This window comes from Centroberyx gerrardi, chromosome 13 (genome assembly GCF_048128805.1).
Source record: "Centroberyx gerrardi isolate f3 chromosome 13, fCenGer3.hap1.cur.20231027, whole genome shotgun sequence".
Classification (NCBI taxonomy): Eukaryota; Metazoa; Chordata; class Actinopteri; order Beryciformes; family Berycidae; genus Centroberyx; species Centroberyx gerrardi.
The window spans coordinates 22,174,366-22,192,841 of NC_136009.1; the positions used below are offsets into that span (position 1 = coordinate 22,174,366).

The 18,476-nt window shown below is 39.6% G+C and overlaps 6 protein-coding genes across 8 annotated transcripts; 4 read left to right on the forward strand and 2 right to left on the reverse strand.

Annotated features, from left to right (window-relative positions):
* Positions 1-24: 24 nt before the first annotated feature.
* Positions 25-2,557, reverse strand: tceanc2 (transcription elongation factor A (SII) N-terminal and central domain containing 2). Of its 2 annotated transcripts, XM_078287732.1 has the most exons (5): positions 2,096-2,557; positions 1,845-1,986; positions 1,199-1,392; positions 898-964; positions 435-539 (listed from the first exon to the last, which is right to left on the reverse strand). In XM_078287732.1, the coding sequence occupies exons 1-5, from the start codon at positions 2,192-2,194 to the stop codon at positions 520-522; spliced, it is 522 nt and encodes a 173-aa protein (XP_078143858.1). In that variant the 5' UTR covers positions 2,195-2,557; the 3' UTR covers positions 435-519. The 2 variants fall into 2 exon arrangements, with proteins under 2 accessions (XP_071766813.1, XP_078143858.1); XM_071910712.2 differs by lacking the exon at positions 898-964 and having other exon boundaries at positions 25-539.
* A 374-nt stretch (positions 2,558-2,931) lies between these two features.
* On the forward strand, positions 2,932-6,618 carry tmem59 (transmembrane protein 59). Its single transcript, XM_071910715.2, has 8 exons — positions 2,932-3,156; positions 3,398-3,503; positions 3,771-3,865; positions 3,976-4,128; positions 4,283-4,355; positions 4,500-4,626; positions 4,856-4,973; positions 5,846-6,618. Exons 1-8 carry the CDS (start codon positions 3,001-3,003, stop codon positions 5,999-6,001), a joined length of 984 nt encoding a protein of 327 aa, XP_071766816.1. The 5' UTR covers positions 2,932-3,000; the 3' UTR covers positions 6,002-6,618.
* LOC139920654 (low-density lipoprotein receptor class A domain-containing protein 1-like) lies at positions 6,236-8,627 on the forward strand. The gene is made up of 4 exons (XM_078287882.1): positions 6,236-6,241; positions 7,996-8,107; positions 8,255-8,383; positions 8,473-8,627. The coding sequence occupies exons 1-4, from the start codon at positions 6,236-6,238 to the stop codon at positions 8,625-8,627; spliced, it is 402 nt and encodes a 133-aa protein (XP_078144008.1).
* lrrc42 (leucine rich repeat containing 42) lies at positions 8,153-11,748 on the reverse strand. 2 transcript variants are annotated; one of them, XR_013507121.1, is made up of 8 exons: positions 11,098-11,748; positions 10,847-10,978; positions 10,632-10,750; positions 10,390-10,475; positions 9,624-9,737; positions 9,383-9,467; positions 8,792-9,159; positions 8,153-8,623 (listed from the first exon to the last, which is right to left on the reverse strand). XR_013507121.1 is itself a non-coding variant. In XM_071910719.2 (7 exons), the coding sequence occupies exons 1-7, from the start codon at positions 11,499-11,501 to the stop codon at positions 8,858-8,860; spliced, it is 1,242 nt and encodes a 413-aa protein (XP_071766820.2). In that variant the 5' UTR covers positions 11,502-11,748; the 3' UTR covers positions 8,671-8,857. The 2 variants fall into 2 exon arrangements, 1 of the variants encoding a protein (XP_071766820.2); XM_071910719.2 differs by lacking the exon at positions 8,153-8,623 and having other exon boundaries at positions 8,671-9,159.
* Positions 11,749-11,997: 249 nt separating this feature from the next.
* yipf1 (Yip1 domain family, member 1) lies at positions 11,998-16,147 on the forward strand. Its single transcript, XM_078287941.1, has 9 exons — positions 11,998-12,093; positions 12,375-12,484; positions 12,780-12,934; positions 13,043-13,123; positions 13,253-13,340; positions 13,520-13,636; positions 13,743-13,909; positions 14,084-14,266; positions 15,056-16,147. Exons 2-9 carry the CDS (start codon positions 12,448-12,450, stop codon positions 15,140-15,142), a joined length of 915 nt encoding a protein of 304 aa, XP_078144067.1. The 5' UTR covers positions 11,998-12,093; positions 12,375-12,447; the 3' UTR covers positions 15,143-16,147.
* A 1,401-nt stretch (positions 16,148-17,548) lies between these two features.
* On the forward strand, positions 17,549-18,381 carry LOC139924059 (uncharacterized). The gene has a single exon (XM_071914982.2). It carries the CDS (start codon positions 17,549-17,551, stop codon positions 18,305-18,307), a length of 759 nt encoding a protein of 252 aa, XP_071771083.2. The 3' UTR covers positions 18,308-18,381.
* The last annotated feature ends 95 nt before the right edge of the window (positions 18,382-18,476 follow it).

Below are 18,476 nucleotides of genomic sequence, written 5' to 3' on the forward strand. Positions count from 1 at the left end.
TATTCATTGACAGTATAAAAACAGAGCAGAGCTATGTTGACTGTGTTGCCTAAAATGAGGAATAATTCACCTCCGATTCAAGTACAAAGGAATAGCATAATCATCCCTACACTGACAATAAATTACCTATTCTTGACAATGATTTACATGCAATAAAGCAGTACAGGGCTCATGATGTGCCACAAAGTATAAAAGTATTTTTTTTTATCTCATTTAGAGAAAATGTTTTAAAAACTTTAAATAAAAAAACAAAACAAAACAGCATGCACCAAGAACTTTGATAAATTTCAAGAAAAGTCACCAGAAGTCTTCGATATGCAGTCTTAGGTTCAGTCTTTATCCAGCTTCAGTTATTTCTTATAGTTGGAAACCAGCTGGTTCACTGAAATTGTGCTGTCCTTCACTTGAGTTCTGATCTCAGGCTTGTGTTTGAAGGCAAAGACTAGCGCCCGAATGGTCCGTCTGTACGAACTGCTGACCAACCGGGAGCTCTGGTGGAACACTTCTCTCTCAATGTTGTCAATAAGGCCACAATCCTCCTGTAGGTCAGATAAGAAAATAAAATTAACATACATTCATTATTCAGTATTCATTATTAGTAATTAACTGGTCAGTGACCAAATGGCTAGCATGTGCAGTTTTCCAAACAGAGCAAAAGATCACTTAAAAAGGCTGCCATTGGACTTGCAATCAACAAATTTCACTGTAAAGAGTTACACCATAAGAAAAAGCCAGTTTTGCAATAAATCCTTTTCTTTATTTGTAGAAAATATATATGTACATGAAAATAAAATCAATTTGTAAATAAGTGCTGCTTGATGGATCATATGTATGCTGAATTTAAGTGGACCTGATTCAGAAAAGGTCTTAATTCATGTTCTACACGTGTACATATACGTTTCCTGATACAGAAGGCAACATTAAACTGCAATAATTCACAAATGAGTTTGATGTGATGTTCTCTCTGATCCCATACATAGAGAGAAAGGGAGAATACCATGCATCAGGGCTAGGTTTTTATGAGTTCATATGACTGAGTATCTCATAGCTTTTCATTAAACGAGCATTACCCAAAATAATAAAGCCATACAATGGGAAATGACCCATGGATAATGTAAAATGTAAAACAGAAGCACAGTGAAAGAAATGAGCCAAAGAGTAAGTACACTGGTATTTGCCATTACAGTGGATTTCTCACCTTGACTTCCAGGGTATCAGCCATTAGTCTTCTAGCGTTGCTCCTGAGTCCTTCAGATTGTTTGTCGGAGCGTACTTCAATAGAAGGCTTATTGGAATTCTCTTCAATGAAGGTTCTCCACTGAGTGTAAACCTGCACTGCCATTGAACTCACCTCAGGGTCCACGTGCTTTCGCATTTTGTTGACAGTGTGACCTTAGAAGGGAGAAGTTTTCTCAACGTGTTGCAGTAAATTAATGTATTATTGTGTATTTGATGGAGGGTCTTGTGTGTATGAGGTGAGCACTGTTTTGATTGCTGCTGTAGCATGCAGTGTAGACCAACTCACAGCCTGTAATCATATTGTGTACATTCTTTCGTGAGACAATGTAGATCAAGTGATCTAGAGAATGGATTTTCTAATCTGTATTGGGTATCTTGGTTTGATTTGATTGGGTTTGTTCTACAGTGTGTACCACACTGAGCAGATAGGTGATGGAAGGTTAACATTTTACTGAGAAAACTGATTTACTTGTTTGCCCTTCCCATCAACAGTGCATTGTGTGAGTCTACATTGTGTGTGTGTCTGAGCATCACCCAAAGCATAAAGAAGTATATGGGAAGTCGTGCAGAAAGATGGATCTTATGGTAACTACTCCATGGTCTACCTATTTTTGTTGACTTCAGCACCTCCCTGGATGGCATCTTCTTGTTCAGCTCTGTCAAGGCATGCAGCAGGTTGTCCTTGGTCTGTTCAGGCAACTCCAACATGGACTTGTAGCGCATGATGTCCTCAATCACAACCACCCTCTGTAAGACACACAAATAGCAGCAATTGACAGGATGCCTAAAAGAAATCTATCACTCAGTAACAGTAACTTAGCCTCTTTTTTCACGTGTAGGCCTATTACTAGCTCACCCGTAAAGACTCGATCGTCGTTTGCCTGTAAACCTTGTCCTTGCTCTTCGTTTCTTTGGATGTTTCACCCTTGGGTAACCGCACTACAAATTTGTCCATTTCCACACAAAAACTAGTAAGCTATCTAGTGGACTGACTGGCTGGCTTTGACCACTGATTTAAACTGGAGCACTGTGCGGTTTGTTCGATACAAAGCAATTGATTACGAACAGCGTTAATTCAGGAGCGTCCTAACCTAAACAATACTAGCCAAGTAACTTCACGGCTGGTAACGTCAAGGTAGCTAGCCGACTAGTCTAGCTAACGCTGTCTTTAGTTTAAAACACGATGTATTGAACGCATTGCCAGCTCTGTATTCAGATAAATTCATTAATTCATACTCAGAGGAAAATAGTAGCTAGCTAGTATGTACGAAAGCTGTGAGAAGTGTTCTCACTATTTGCATACTTCGCAAAACTAACGTTACCTTACTCGCTAGCTATGGTAGTTAGTAACTATGCGTGCTGCCTTTGTGTGCTGTCGGAAATAACAAAGTTATCAGTTCGACGCACATGAAAGTGGGAATTTTCTACGACACCCGAGTTGTTCAGATGTGCCATTTAGGTGACGTATCGCAGGGGAAAGTGGTGGACAGTATGGACGCCACCAAAATCTACCTTTTACAGGATCATTGTTCTTATTATTTCCGACCAAAAGCACTTAATGCACGACAATTCACGTTTTCCACTCTAGAATTTGGATGTAGAAGCTACGAGGAGCACGTAAAGGCAGCAAGAGATGAGGCGTAGAACTCTCGCGAGTCATGTGTTTTCTCGCCAGTGCTGTGTTCACGCGAGATAACACAACGACGGAGGAGGAAGAAGAGCCTGTTGTGTTTGTTGTTTGTTTAGATTTTCGCAGACAAAATGGGGACTTTTTTCTCCTTTGACTGTATTTTGGGACTGCTCGTCGCGCTCGCATGCACATCCGCATCTTCAGATGTATTTGATAGCGTCTTAGGAAATACAGCATCTTGTCATAAAACATGTCAAATGACATACAGTTTGCACACTTATCCACGGGTGAGTACTCATCTTGCTCTGAAAGTAACATCTGCGTTAGCTTTGTAGCAAAGCAACATTGGGCCTGCATACTTTATACTACCGTCACGACATCATCTGTTCAATAAAATATGTGATTTAGAAAGGGAAGCTCATGGCTGCTGTGTAAGTTATTTAGCTATTCAATACGTTGAAACGGCGTCTTAACGGATGTCGTTGTTTGTGCAGGCATTCAACTGGTTCTGTCTCGTTTGCTTTACAGGAAGAGGAACTCTATGCCTGTCAGAGAGGTTGTCGTCTATTCTCCATTTGTCAGTTTGTTGGCGACAGCGAAGACCTGAATCAGACCAAATCCGAGTGTGAATCCAGTAAGCTACACACAGACCTTTTACCGAACTAGGCGTCATTCATCACTGTCCAGCCTATTTATGACTTGCTACCACTGACTGTGTAATCACTTCCAGTTAGCTGTAAACAATTGCCCATGCGTTCATGTTCATGCATATTTAGTCAGTTCCATGACTACACACTCAATTCCACAATGAGTTGACTAACTCTTAAGACCTCTTTGTCCTGTGTCCTTCATAATCCTATTTTACCATCTGTTACTTATCACCACCTCTGAATTTGCTTAGCCTGCCGTGAAGCCTACTCCCAGTCAGATGAGCAGTATGCATGTAACCTGGGCTGTCAGAATCAGCTTCCCATTGCTGAACAAAGACAGGAACAGGTAAGAAACAGTAGCACACCACGCACTGTTGCCTCCAGTTACAGCAGTCTATCTGAGTATGCAAATCTGTCATCAAATTACACTGTGTACTCACTACTGTTGTTGCTCAGTTGGTGGCCATGATGCCCAGGATTCACCTGCTGTACCCCCTGGCTCTGGTCAGAGGGTTTTGGGATGATGTAATGAGTCAGGCTCACAACTTCATCACCTCCTCATGGACATTCTACCTCCAGGCTGACGATGGCAAGGTCGTCATATTCCAGGTATTGAACTTAATATAAACAAAGAAAGTAACTGATCTAATCTTGACATGTATGCAAGCAAATTAACTGCTTGATTTATCCTGTTACTGTGCAAAAGTAATAATTATAGTAATAGAGCAATTTTTGAAGCCCAGTTCTATTTTCTGTTTAACAGACTGAACCACAGGTCCAGTTTATTCCCCAGTTTGATTTGCAGAAGGAAGTTAAAGAAGAGCCTCAGAAGACATGTAAGCACTGACACCTACATCAAATTTCTATTTCTTTTCAATTACAAAATAGAATTCTTGTAATGGAGCAAGGAAAATACACAGATTTAATGTGAAAGAAAATTACTGTATGCAGCTCGCCTAATTCCCTTTCTCATTTTCAAGTTCCTGGTTTGAGCAGCCCAGTTTACAAAGAATACCACCGCACCTTAATCCAGGAGAGGGACAGAGATATGTTCGGGGACCGCAGCATCAACGAGGATGACTACAACCTCTTCAGCTGCCTCTCAAGGTTGGTCGGCACACACATTTATTTACATTGTCAAGGAAGCAAAATTGTTTAACTTGCTTATTATTATTCCTGTGGATGATGTTTGTGATGATGGTGGTCCTTAATCTCAGTCAGCATGGAACCAAGAGTACCAAGGTTCAGGGTTTGATTCCCAATGGAGCCACCCAAGCTAAAAATGTAATGTAGGCTACATCTTTGTATGTTGAACCTTATCCTCTTCCCTCCTTAGGAACCCTTGGCTGCCAGGCTGGATTCTAACTACAACCCTGATCCTGTCTGTGCTAGTCCTGATCTGGATCTGCTGTGCCACTGTGGCAACTGCTGTAGACCAGTATGTACCTGCTGAGGTAAGTCTTCTTCGACTCTTCTGTCTCGATAGTCAGTCTAGGCTAAGGATGTTCATGAATAATCGATCTACGAACGCTCATTGTTGTTTAATCACATCAATCAAACTTGTCGAATTAAACACATTGTCATATCAGTATATGGTGTGGTGATGAACTCCTCTCTAGTGGGCCTTATTTGGGGGGAACTGCTTTGTTTAAAATGACCACAAGAGGGAGACATATCGTACTGTGGGGGATGTAGGGCTAAATAAAGTAAACAAGCTCACGTTCTGTCTGGATGTTTAATAGGTTTGAAAATATTATCAGTAATTTACTAGACGTTCAACTTGTATTATGCTGTTTTTCTGGGGCTACACAGCCATGTCAGTGGGGAAAATCAAGTTGGTTTTCTTTATAGTATAGCATATCTTTAGAGTCAACTTAGGTATTGGTTTAGGTATTGATTTCATTTGAATTCAGATGGAGGGAAGGCATCTATCTTCTTCATAGGCCACTTGCAAATTTTTATAGGTACATAACAAAATTGGGTCCAGCGAACATGGATCACTTGTTTGTAAACTTGAGTAAAAGTCGATCAAGAAAAATCCTTTAGATGTGAATCCCTAATCTAGGCACATGAATGTTTGTTACATGTATTTGCAAGTTGCTCTAGATAAAAGCATCAGCTAAATACCTAAAATGTAAAGCAGTCTGTCACCAATACAGAAGACAATGAATTTTACTCTTTTATATACCTAATACCTTGCTTTATGGAGAGTGGACAATTGATTTCAGATCAGGATTCTGATTATTTTGACTACTAACTATTAGTAGTCAAGAGAATCATTTGATGTCATTTATGGTAAAAAATGGTTTCCTGTCTTTGTTTTCAGAAACTGAGCATCTATGGTGACATGGAGTACATGAAGGAACACAAACTGACTCCGTACCCAGCGTCCTCCCTGGTGATCATCACCTCCACAGGGCAGGAGGAGGAGGAGGCCGGGCCGCTCCCTTCGAAAGTCAACCTGGACCAGTCCAACATCTAGAAGCCAAAGTAGCAGCAGAGTAGGGATATTCCTCTTAATACGTAATCTGAAGTTGATTTTATCCTCTGGCACAAGACCCTCGCTTCTTGCTGTCTAAATAGGAATAACTACTTCCAGCACATTTTCTATGACTGTTGTGTAATGTCTCGTCTCTCTTTCAAGCTTTTTAGAATTGAAGTGATGGACAGGGTTTTTTTCTGTATATTGGTATAATTGAGGCATTACACTATAGCAATGGCGGTACAAGCCAAATAGCTTTTTGAGATTTTTCTCCTATTCTGGTGTTTGCATTAGCCCTCTGTTGGTGTGCTTATTTTATTGAATAATGCTGTGTAAATGAACTATTTGTGACTTGAAGTACTACAGGTTTCACTGAAACCCTAAACCTTTGGTAAAATTGATTTTTTGGTTTGTAATAGATTATTGCTGACTCTCCCTTTTGTGTTGTCATGTTTCTACTGCAGTGGTTTCCAGATGAAAATCCCATTGAATTTTACAATATAATACTATGCCCTTAATCTGTATTAAAGGTGACAGTACATGGGTCTTTGTAACTTCACTTGTCTTTTCTCAGAATGAAAATGGTTCAGAAATAAACACAATGGAGTGAAACCATTCTTGACATGGGTTTGATTTTTTTTTCCCTCCCATCCATAATATAGCGATCTTTTGGGTGTATCAGTACGTAAGAGGCTAAGTCCTTTAGGCTACAACAACGCCAGAGTAATAATGATATTAGTATTATATAATACTATAAATCAAAGTAACCAGTCCATTCATTTCCAAGAAGAGATGTGTAGGCCAGAGTCTTTTTCTCGTTTTAATACAATGTTGAGATTTGGTACGATGTCTGATAGATAGTGTCAGCTGATTTGCAGGTGACCTCAAACTTTGGTCCACAAAATTGACTCCCACCTTGTCTACAACTGTGACACAAAAGTACTAAGCATTGTTTACCTTAGTTTTGGTGGGCATGTCTGAGCTGGCATAAGGGAAACTGTTGTGCCACAATGTTCAAATAGTAACCAAGTGATAATCACTGAGCTCCAAGTCATACAAACACCTTAGTCTGCTGTACTGAAGTGCTCAGAGAAGACAAGGATTATTTATCTCTGAAGACAGTAAGCATGAAATCTAATAGGACACATCCTCAGGTAATTTTGAAGAATTTTCAGTAACAGGTGACCACTATTTTTAAAGGGAAATGTTATGTCTTAGTGGATAACTGCACGTACCTTTATCATTACGTGTTCTGTTAAATGTATCAAAAGTAACAGTTCTTTTCCATGTCAGAGACGGATTCACATTCATTCATTTGGATCAGCTACAACACTTGAAGAGGGTAAGACAGTGATTTTTAAGTGTTTCCATTACGCAATCACCACTCCACAATTACTGTGGCTTAATGACCAATCATTATTCTTATTATGCCAAAGCAGAAAAAAAAAAAATTCAAAATACAGTGGGCCTCCATTATGTTTTTCTAGTGCTCACAACCAAGCCAAACCTATGAAAAATCTATCAAGTCTTCTGGTATTTCAAAACCTTTGTGAATTTCTACTGTTTCCCAAGGTATATAGTTTTCACTGGTTTTCATCATATTCTTTGCAAACATTGCACTGTGGTATCTTTACGTCAAAGAATGATTTAAAAACGAGACCCCAAATGTTTGTATTCTAAAGCACATTTTCTCCCCTATATTCCTAGACAGCTGTGGAGCATGCTGTAGGGTGCGGTGCTGCAGTAGAAGGTGTATTTGTGTCTCCAGCGTTGTGCTGTTAGGTGTTGCATTGGCTGTGGTGGGCACTGTGCTTGCTTTGTTATTAGGCATTCCCAAACCGCCTCCTGGTAAGATAACATGTTCTGCTGGAATATGTTAAAACTCTGGTTACCATTTACTCAATAAAATCAATGGTTTAACCTATCATTCATTTAGAGTGTATATATATATTTTCATTGATTCTGCAGCCAATCGTTTATGCAAGACTTCAAAGAATGGCACCGGCTTCCTGTGTGATGACAGAGTGACGTGTTTACCACCCTCAGACCTCTGTAATGGGGTGTTGAACTGTCTGAGTGGAGCCGATGAGGACAGACACATGTGCAGTAATGAACCATGACACAACTTGTTTATCACAGTACAGTAAATAGCAAGGTCTTGGAAGAGAGAGAGAAAAAAAATCAGTTACAAAAATCACAGCTACTTTACTGTGTTCTGTTTCTGCAAAATGTGCTTCTGTTTTAATTTTCCAGCTGACCTGCCCAGCCATCTTCCAGGCTATCTAGTGTTTGAATGTGGAAATCCTCAGAACTGGATCTTTATTGATAAAAAATGTGACCACATCAACGACTGTGGGGACTGCTCTGATGAGATTGGAAGCTGTAAGTCCACCTCTCAAAGAAGGAAACCAGCAATTATATAAACTATCTAAAAGATATAATTATGTGCAAGCCTCATCTTCTTCCCCTAGATGCTGGGTGCCGATCTTCCTGTAGTATGGGATGGTGGCCTTGTGCTCCTGTGGACTTCCAATTCTGCGATTGTGTCCCACGCAGTTTATGTCAAGATGGCCGACAGCACTGTCACGACTGGTCTGATGAGTACACCTGCCCAAAACCCAGCTAGCGACAAAGACCCAAAGAGCGACACAAAATGACAGTGAACTGAATGCATACAAAATAAACAACTTTATTTGTAAAAAAGGTAATGCAGCCAAGAAAAAGCAACAACAGTTCACCGCTGCAAATCATCTTGGAAATGTTTCTGGGTCCTTTGAATGTATCTTTTACCTGTTAACCAGCATATCAAGTCAGGCTGGTCCCTGGTCTCAGTGGAATGCTACATGGATGCACGCCTCAGTAGCTGTTCAACAGGTCCATGTCCTCTACACTGAGAGCTGATGCAGAGAAGCGTTTCGCCGGAGGGGTGTGATGCCAACTGTCACACTTGTCCGACTGACGCTGCCTCTTCTTGACACTGTACCGGGAAGGCTTTGCGTGATCATTTGTCGTGGAAGGGAGCTGAGTCTCAGGCAGACCCGTGCGATCGTTTGCTGCCGGCTTGTAGAAATGTATCCTCGCTCTCTCGGCTTCTTCATCTTTCTCCGACACCAGCGGCTTTGCGTGTAGTACATCGCTGACAAACCTCTGCCTGCCAACTAGAGAATAAAAGCACTTCAAAGACTATTTTAGGTCATGTGTTTTTTTTGTTATGTTTTGTTTTAACTCTGTAGCACTTTGAGATGTCACTGTAAATGAAAAGTGCACCACAAATAAAATGCAGTAGTATTATTATTATTATTGTGTGATAATGATCATCCGGACATATAAATTAGCCTACTGTTATAATGCTAATGTAATGTAAAATGGAAGAAAACTCACAAAAGCGAAGTGCTGATGTTCTTGACTCTTCAATCTTTTTCTGTTTTGGCATTTGTGTGCTACTTGTTTCCCACTGGTTTATAACCTGAAAAATAAATGAGTCAAATGTTTGTTTATGAAGGTCATCAGTGAGATGTCAAAAACTACTAAACCTGCTACGTTTAGCCTAGAATTATAGTGCTTATTTAAAAGAAAACGTAGTTTACATATATTTCTAACAATAATATTTGAGGATGTTTACCTGCTCTGCCCAGCCTTCTGTTTTACATCTTGAATGATCAAAGGTGTCCAGCGGTTTCTCAGAATGAACAAGTCCCATCAGCTCCCACATGGTTTTCTTTAGTACTGTGCCAATCTGGAGGTATGAATGACATTCAGATCTCAACAATCCCACAAGCTACAGCAAAATATTAAAGCAATATTCCACTAGTTTTAACATGAGGGTTATTCTGCACTTGACTGCCATGAAAACCAGAATATAAACTACTCACCAAGATCGGATGCAGCTGGACGAGTTTGTAGCGTTCGGATTTTTACTTCCCATTCATTTGAATGAGGCCATGAAAATAGACTGAAAACTTAAATTTAACACGTTGGTGAGCATATTCAACAACAGATCCTGCTGCTGTGATTTTCAATTTATGTTTGGTCTAACGTTTTAGAACATAATTCCAGCAAATAGCATTTTTATTGATAGGAGAGAACATAGTGGAGGGATACCATTTATGGGAGATAGTTCCTCTTTGGGAGACCGGATCTACTTTTATTTTTAAATACTAATTTTAGTGTAAACCAAGAATAGAAATGCAAAATGATGACTGACCAATTACTGCTTTATTGTCTTAAAAGCAGGATATGTTGTTGAATCTGTTCACAAACTTGTTAAATGTAAGTTTTCAGGCTATTTTCGTGGCCAGCTACATCCGATCTTGGTGAGTAGTCAAGTGCCAAATAACCCCCATGTTAAAACTAAGTGGAATATTGCTTTAATGAAGCAACTGTCTCACCTTCATATTGGTCCCTGATACATCAAGTTTCTGAAGTTTCGGGAGGCATGTGAGATATCCAATAGCCCTTTCTGAGATGGGGTTATCTGTAAGAAAGAGACCATCTCATAACTGATCAACGCCGTTAAATATTGGCCATACACTTTTTTATTCTTTCTATTGGGCTGGAATGGAACAGAAGCTTCTAACACATTTACATTATCAATACATAAATTGAGGAGCACAATGTTTTAGTAACTGACAGGAGAGATCCAGGAATTGAAGACTGTCCAGTCCCTTCCTCAGCATCCTGACAGGTGCAGTCAATCTTTGAAGGCCCACATCTGACAGACTGTTGCCTCCAATGGAAAGCTGAATCAGGCTACCGAAGAAAAGAGGCAGAAGAATGTTAACAGCATCCTTCATTTGCATTATATTCCCTATATCATTTCTTCAGGACTTAGAAGTCAGGTATTACCTGGCCAATGAGTCGGATGTTAGATGCTGGAAAATCTCGTGACTATCTCCTAGCCTGCAGCCAAACAGATCCAGAGACTTCAAACCATTAAATGTTTTGATTTCATCCATCCTCTCGTACAAGAGAGGAAACCTGCAGAAATTAATGGGACAAGAAAGGTTAGGCGATGCTGTTCCTGGCAAAGAAATATAGGAGGCTTGAAATGTCACATTTAAAATGGGGGCACCATAACCCAGCAGACTGAGACTTACCTATTTCGTAGACAAAGGGAGCCAAGCACCATCTCCCCATATGCATCACTGAATAATTGCAAAGCTCTTTGAGAAATGTCTGTGTTTAAAAATACATGTTTCTCCTCTGCTGCTGCAAAAAGTCTGTCTCCTATTTGTTCTGGGAAGCCAACCAGTGAATCCACATGGTGAATGTTGTCAGCTATGAATAATAGAGAGATGTCAAAGAGAGATTTTGCAGAGTATCTCAGACTTCCCTCAGCATTGTAGGTGAATATAAAGTGTTCTTTTCTCAACACTAGAGGTTTTGTTCTTCTGCACGATGACACTGGCTTTGTCTCTGCAAGTACTATGTCATTGACACGACGAAGGTGTCCTCTTTCTCGGACATAAATGGTGCCATTGCCCGGAGCAAGGTCGCACATTTTGCCTGCGAAAATGACGAAAACGTCAGCTCATCCACGTTTAGTTAGTCGGTGAGACCTAGCTACAAAAAGTTAGCTCACTGCTGCATAGGCTTAGGCTAGCTGACTGACTGGCTACCGAGCTAAAACCTCTGCCAACAGGAACCAAAAGCGAAGTCTACGCAGAAAGAATATTTTCTTATTTATTATATTTACTTTCTGATTCTAAATCCATTAATTTACTATTTGCATGCAGCTTGCCAGGCGATTCAGGTTCAACATATGTAAATAATGTGACGTGCACTTCCTCATACTTGCATTCGGCTTACTAACATCAAAATAAAAGTCCACTAGGTAGACATTCGTTCCAAGATTTCAAGATGCTAAAATATCTAAATAAGTATTGCATGTATATGTCTAAACATCTCATAATGAATCTATCATATCATAACGGGGTGAAAAATGCATTAGATAATAAAATGTTAAGCTTTTATTTTGAAATGTAATACTAACAGGAAGAACTCTTGTTTACGGAGCTAGCTAGTGCCTAATGTCCTGCTCGAGGCAACGCTAAGCTAACAGAGAAGTGAAATGATTTTTGGAAGATAATTGGGTACAACATCCATTGTTATAATAATTTAACCAAAACTATGCATTGAGTTTTTACAATAGAGACTGTTGCTATTTTCCAAGAATAGCAGTTTAGCTAGCTATTAGCTGTTGATGACGTGTTGTCAAAAGTAGAATTATGTTTGCTAGCAGCTAACTTTATGTTAGGTCATGTTACGTGTTGACAACCTATTATCTTGTATTGTTTGTAGTTTACTTCCTTTAACTAGCTTCAACCTATAGAGAGGGAATGTAATAGCTAATATATTTTTCTGTCCTTCACAGCTACTTAGCAACAAGTTGTTGCTAAACTTTCGGGTGAAATTTTTGTTGTCATACTGTCAGTGAGTCCTTGTAAATGGCGTCGACAAATGATCTTAACTTTCAATTTCAAGGTGGGTTCACTGTTCAGCCTGTTGTCGAATTGGGAATTGCCTAGTTGTTCCATTAATGATCATGTTGGAATGTATTGTGCACCCCCCCCCCCCCCCCCCCCCCCCCCCCCACATATACATAGACACATATATACACATACACACACACACACACACACACACACACACACACACACCTCTCACTCTATGCTGCACCATACTGCACTGGTATAGACTGCTGAATAGAAGTGTTAGATTGTGAATAGACTTTGTCATGTTATTATTCTTTTTCCATTTATCCATATCATGATCTAAGAATTTGAAGAGGCTGGTAATCTGTTGGGAGCCAACAGGGATGCAACCACCATCAGCATTGAGGATGAAGATGTCAATCCCCAGAAGCAAAGAAAACACACTGGGATGACTCCTGAGGGAGATGAGGACCCACTTGCTGATGATGACAAGACAGAGGTGAGGACAAGGCATTGTTGTACTGAGAGTGTTCTTAAAATGGCCTTAACTAACTTTGCTATGAACACTTGAGATTTATGGTGTTTTTCTTCCTTTTTTCAATTAAAGCTTCTCTCTGGACAGAAGAAAAGTGCCCCTTTCTGGACGTTTGAGTACTACCAAACATTCTTTGATGTTGAGACCCATCACGTAATATACTTACGACTTCTTTTTAATCACTTTATAAACCAGTATGGCAAGATGTGCATCAGAAAAACAATGAATTTCACATGTAGCCCTGATTATGCTAACATATGTTGTTACTAACATTTCTTTCAGGTGAAGGAAAGAATCATGGGATCAGTGCTGCCATGGCCTGGAAAAAACTTTATTCATCTTTACATTCGCAGAAACCCGGATCTCTATGGTTAGCACTCAAACAATTTAACATTCATGTTTTAATTAGGGGTCCTCACACATTTCTGGGTATAGAAAATATGGAAAATAACCATGACAGAAGGCTCTAGTCTATTGGCTTCATACTTGTGATGAAAGCTGCTTTGGAGGAAGTAAATGGGCAGTAATGCTTTATATCTGTGCTTTTAGGACCATTCTGGATTTGTACTACTCTTGTGTTTGCCATTGCCATCAGCGGAAACATATCCAACTTCCTGCTGCACCTAGGCAAACCAGAGTATAAGTATGTGCCAGAGTTTCGAAAAGGTAAGTGCAACTTTTCTTTGGTGTTCATGATAGACTGAGTCGTGTTGCAGGTAAGAGGAAACTGTAAATTTAACTCTTCTTTTTTTTAATTTGCTGTGTTTTACAGTGACCATAGCTGCAACAGCGATCTATAGCTATGCTTGGCTGGTGCCTCTTGCCCTCTGGGGTTTCTTGCTATGGCGAAACAACAAGATCATGAACTTGGTGTCCTACTCCTTTATGGAGATTGTCTGTGTCTACGGATATTCCCTTTCTATTTACATACCTGCAGTGGTAAGAACTGAAATGTTTTGTGTCATAATGTAGATAATGTAGATTTACAATCTTGACTATCAACGAATATTCATTTTTCCCTATATCATAAAGAAATTTAGAGCATTGATTGTGAATTGTATTATTAATGAAATGAGACAAGTTATCTTACAGTACTGTTGTTTTCTAAACCAGGTCCTGTGGATCATCCCATATGAATCGCTGAGGTGGTGTTCCATTGTGGTGGCGCTCTGCCTCTCTGGCTCAGTTCTGGCGTTGACTTTCTGGCCTGCAGTCAGGGATGATCACCCGAGGGTTGTCATAGCAATCATGTCAGCCATTGTGGTCCTCAATATCCTCCTGGCTGTTGGTTGTAAGGTAATTGTGCATATGAAGACATTGGTCTGCTATAGTTGTGCTGCTTTCACGTAATTTTCCTGATGGGATGAACTCCATACTTTAGTGTTATGGAAAGTAAAGCTGTTTGAGGAAATAAGATACAGCACTCAGTGTCCTGCTTTGCCAAACCACATCTTGACTGACCCAGTTGACTTCAGCTGCCTGTCCATCTTGGCGTAGATAACAACAATGATTGACTCAGTCTCATTTGATTTCAATGACCTGAGTAGCATGGCCTTGCTTTGTCCCGACTGTCTGTGTGCAATCTCGGACGCCATGCTGCACTGCCATTTTTGTGTCTTTCCCTGTGTGCGTCTGTGAAGTGATTATCTCCGATAGTGTCGAGTTAGTGTCCCCCGGGGAGAGTTTCTGTTCATCGGAAACTATTACCACGGTCGCTAACTGACGTGAAAAACAGCCTGTCAGTGCACTTCCTTGTGTGAATACAGTCAGAACCACAGGGGGATCATATGTCTAGTTACATTCATGTAATTAGTCTACATAAGTAGTTAGTGTTTGACGGGCTGACCAAGATGAATGGATGGTAGGAGTGCTGTATTTTTCCTAATACAGGTTTTCCCTGTAACACTGTAGGTTGGCTTCACACTCACAGACTTGTTTCAGTTGTTTATCTTTTTAGTTTTTCATAATGCTAGTAAAAACTCAATATGTTTATATGCAAAAATATGTTTCACACTGCTGCTTTGCCAGGTTCACTCATGCTCACTTTCTTGTTTTGTTTATTCCTTTTTTTGTTTGGTTTTGCAGGCCTATTTCTTCAGCAAACCAGAACCGGTACGACAAGTTGACAATTCATCTGTGATGACGGTGATCAAGGCACCATCTTCCACGTGAAACCTTTTCTTTGTCGGAAGGTAGACAGTAGTGCAACATAATCTGTTATGTTTGAGCCAAGATCTGGTTGTTTAAATGCAGTAAAAACCTGATTTATGTAAGGTAACATTATACCACCATATACATTTTCATGGCCATTTCTTATTCACACTCAATTATGTGAAGAATGATAGCTGTTTAGGATAGTGGTAGCTCTAAATGTTGGGCCTGTTTCAGTGACCGTGTCATGGAGTGTATTTTCAGCCTGATGGTGTAGAACATCTGACACCGGACTTCCTCGACATGATTTCTGCTTCCCAAAACAGGTGTTATTCTTTTTTTTAAATTGTAGGTTCTCCTGTTGCCTTATTAGAGAGAATCGGGTTGCTGTAGTGATGAAGTCATGGGTCGTTTGGATTTCACCTGCAGTTGGACATTCTGTCTTAAGCTGTTAAAACCCTGCGTGCACGCTTGGTCCAACTGTGTGACCTCTGGAAATGAACACTGGGAGCAAGTATGTTATTTCTAATGGGATGGGTTCTAAACTACCTTAAAGATATATGGGGTATGGTGTTACTGAGTAGAGAAGACCTCTTGGTATGGTATATTATCCCCCTTATAGTTCTTATGTTAAAATATTTAGATGACCAGGCTTGGTGCTACTGTTTACCGCATCAAAGGTGTTTTGTATGTTTTTATTTTTATATATGTTGATTCCTCTAATTGGAGATGGCCAGTATATGCTGTGTATATCCAGTATAAGCAGTAAAAGTGTTACTCAGTCAAGCTTACTGATTGATTATGTGCACAAAGAATTATTATGATGTTTTTTTTTTTAACTGAAAAGACCATATAAGTGCCCTCAATTTAATACCAAAGTTCCATTTTAAATTTCCGATTTATAACTTGTGTAACTATCTTTTAAAGACTGTTTTTATTGTGACTCATTGCATCTGATAAAACTTATGGTTTTAAAGTGTTTCATGGGGAAAAAATAAAACGAGCTGTTTGTGGGACCCAAGGCTATCAATGAACTCATCTGCTGTTATTACAATGATGCATTTACTTTATACCCAAAGGTGATTTTTTTTTTACTGAAACTTAAACTGAATGAACATTTAAAAGACAATCAATTTGTTGAAGAGAAAAGAAAAACTAGGAAAACCTTGGCTGAACACTAACTGAAATTGAAATCAAATTTGAAAATGTTATAAAAATATAAACTACAATGAGCGATTGGTGGGACCAAATTGTATGACTGCAGTGTTTTTTATTTACATAATTATACAATTTTAATAAATTGTATCTGGCTTACTGTTTGTCAGCTGTAATGGACTATCCTAGAAAATATTTTCACTTCCAATTTATTCTATTTTGAATCAGTATTATAGGATAGACTTAGGCAAATAAAACAGTGTTTCAAACTCTCCAAACAACTAACACTAATCACAATAGGCTGCAGGACAGGCTACTAGTTATAGACCATTTCATAACCAAAAGGTTGTAGGTTCATTCCCTACAACAACCATGTGTAGTTGAAATGTCCTGCATACTCATTGTAAGTCGCTCTGGATAAGGGCATCAGCTAAATGCCTAAAATGTCAATAATGAATGCCTTTTTTCCACCTTTATGAATAAATTTGAAGCAGTTGGCAGTACAACCTTAACATCAACCGTGGATTGAACCGGTCTGGGACAGGAGACTCCTTTATATGAGCTCTGGCATTTGATGCAAGCCGGTGCATCTCTGCAATTTGGCACTTTAAATATTTAAGGGAGAGATTGTAACCAATAGGCATGCAAGTAATTGCAGCATCTTAAGAATAGCACCTAACTTTAAAAGTGGACTTTTGGCTGCTGCTGCTGTTTTTCCAATGCATTCATCTAAACAGTCTGGAAAATTGTGTGGTCTGGGGGAGCTGATAGAATCTACAATGTCATTGTCTTTCTGAGATCGGCTGCAGTGGAAAATGTTACTTATAGCCCGTTCCTACACTGAAGCCTGATGTCAGCACCTTAACACATGAGCGACCTTGGTCAAGTGAGTGTTTTGAATAATTTCCATTGATAAAAAGGGTCAAGTATTTACTTTAATTAACAAAATAGAAAAAATTGTGTCACTTGAAACTGTGTCAAAGGGATGGTGGCGCCCTAATTAATGGTCATTCTAGCCCCAGCTTTGAGTTACACAGGCGCTGGCTCTCAAACAGATAACCCTGCTAGAGAAATGTCACCTGCCTCAGTCCCAGCTATGCAGGCAGCGGCTGTTGTTTATGAAGTGGATTTATCAATGGTATGCTGAAGGAGGACTGTTTTTTAAGAACTTGTAAGTTGTAATGCTTGTCATTTCCATGGGATAGTGCTTTTTTTTAAATGCTTTTTTGATTTTGATTTTTTTATATTGTGATTTGGAGACCTGAACACAGGATGGCCACGTCAAATGGCAAACCTGAAAAAGTGTCCAAATTTGAGACATTAAAACTTTTGGAGAAATGCAGAAAGGAGCGAGATGATGCCATGCACAGAGAGAATGTTCTCAGAGAAAAACTTAGACAGTATGAGTCGAGGATGCGTTCAACAGAGGCTCTGAAACAGAAACTGAAGACCTTAACTGTGGACAATAAGGAGCTGAGGAAACAAGTTAAGACTCTTCGTGCCGAGATTGGACTTGAGTCCAGTCCTAAATTCAATGGGAAAACCACAAAGGACATCATCAGTGACTTGCATGACAAAGAGCGTCAGTGCAGTTCCCTGGTTGAAAAGGCTGGGAAACTGAGTTTGACCATTGATGATTTGACATCAGAGTTGGCGAATACAGTCACCTCTAAAACACTTTTAGAAGATCAAGTGCAGTCACTGCAACAAAATCTTAAGGATATGACAAATAATCAGCGGCGTTTACTGAAGTTGTGGGAAGACAAGAAGGGACAGAGGGAGCAGCTCTCTCTCCCTGCAATCTCTCAGAGACCTGGACAGAAACCGGTGGTCCATAAAGCAGTTCAAACTGAGATGTCCATCAATTTATCCCAAAAGCTCCCAGTCAATGCATTTGAGACCAAGCCTTTCCGTCGAGATACTGAAAAGAAGCCACTTTTGGATAAACACAGTTTTGCAACTTTGGGAAATGGCAGTCATCATGACAGGAAATCTTTCATGCATGATGAAACTAAAGGAATTCAGAACTGACCTGACTGATAGAGGAGCTGGTTTATGGCTTGGCTATAATAACAATTTGATTGATTGGGGCCTTCTGTAATTTTATCCTGTGACAATGTAGTTATCATTTTTACCTTTCAAATGTAGCCTAATTTCATAGCAGATGCTTAAATCAATTTTAACCATTTAAGTGAATAAA

Excerpts from the sequence above, each read along its gene's own strand:
- tceanc2 (XM_071910712.2), bottom strand. The coding sequence starts at position 2,194 with ATGGACAAATTTGTAGTGCGGTTACCCAAGGGTGAAACATCCAAAGAA. Across the intron at positions 1,987-2,095 it reads CGACGATCGAGTCTTTACGG|AGGGTGGTTGTGATTGAGGA; the intron begins GTGAGCTAGTAA and ends TGTGTCTTACAG. Across the intron at positions 540-1,198 it reads CTGATACCCTGGAAGTCAAG|GAGGATTGTGGCCTTATTGA; the intron begins GTGAGAAATCCA and ends TCTGACCTACAG.
- tmem59 (XM_071910715.2), top strand. The coding sequence starts at position 3,001 with ATGGGGACTTTTTTCTCCTTTGACTGTATTTTGGGACTGCTCGTCGCG. Across the intron at positions 4,356-4,499 it reads AGAAGAGCCTCAGAAGACAT|TTCCTGGTTTGAGCAGCCCA; the intron begins GTAAGCACTGAC and ends CTCATTTTCAAG. Across the intron at positions 4,627-4,855 it reads CTCTTCAGCTGCCTCTCAAG|GAACCCTTGGCTGCCAGGCT; the intron begins GTTGGTCGGCAC and ends TTCCCTCCTTAG.
- LOC139920654 (XM_078287882.1), top strand. Across the intron at positions 8,108-8,254 it reads TGAGGACAGACACATGTGCA|CTGACCTGCCCAGCCATCTT; the intron begins GTAATGAACCAT and ends TTAATTTTCCAG. Across the intron at positions 8,384-8,472 it reads CTCTGATGAGATTGGAAGCT|ATGCTGGGTGCCGATCTTCC; the intron begins GTAAGTCCACCT and ends TTCTTCCCCTAG.
- lrrc42 (XM_071910719.2), bottom strand. The coding sequence starts at position 11,501 with ATGTGCGACCTTGCTCCGGGCAATGGCACCATTTATGTCCGAGAAAGA. Across the intron at positions 10,979-11,097 it reads TCCCTTTGTCTACGAAATAG|GTTTCCTCTCTTGTACGAGA; the intron begins GTAAGTCTCAGT and ends TAATTTCTGCAG. Across the intron at positions 9,160-9,382 it reads AACATCAGCACTTCGCTTTT|TTGGCAGGCAGAGGTTTGTC; the intron begins GTGAGTTTTCTT and ends TTTATTCTCTAG.
- yipf1 (XM_078287941.1), top strand. The coding sequence starts at position 12,448 with ATGGCGTCGACAAATGATCTTAACTTTCAATTTCAAG. Across the intron at positions 12,935-13,042 it reads CTGATGATGACAAGACAGAG|CTTCTCTCTGGACAGAAGAA; the intron begins GTGAGGACAAGG and ends TTTCAATTAAAG. Across the intron at positions 13,124-13,252 it reads TTGATGTTGAGACCCATCAC|GTGAAGGAAAGAATCATGGG; the intron begins GTAATATACTTA and ends CATTTCTTTCAG.
- LOC139924059 (XM_071914982.2), top strand. The coding sequence starts at position 17,549 with ATGGCCACGTCAAATGGCAAACCTGAAAAAGTGTCCAAATTTGAGACA.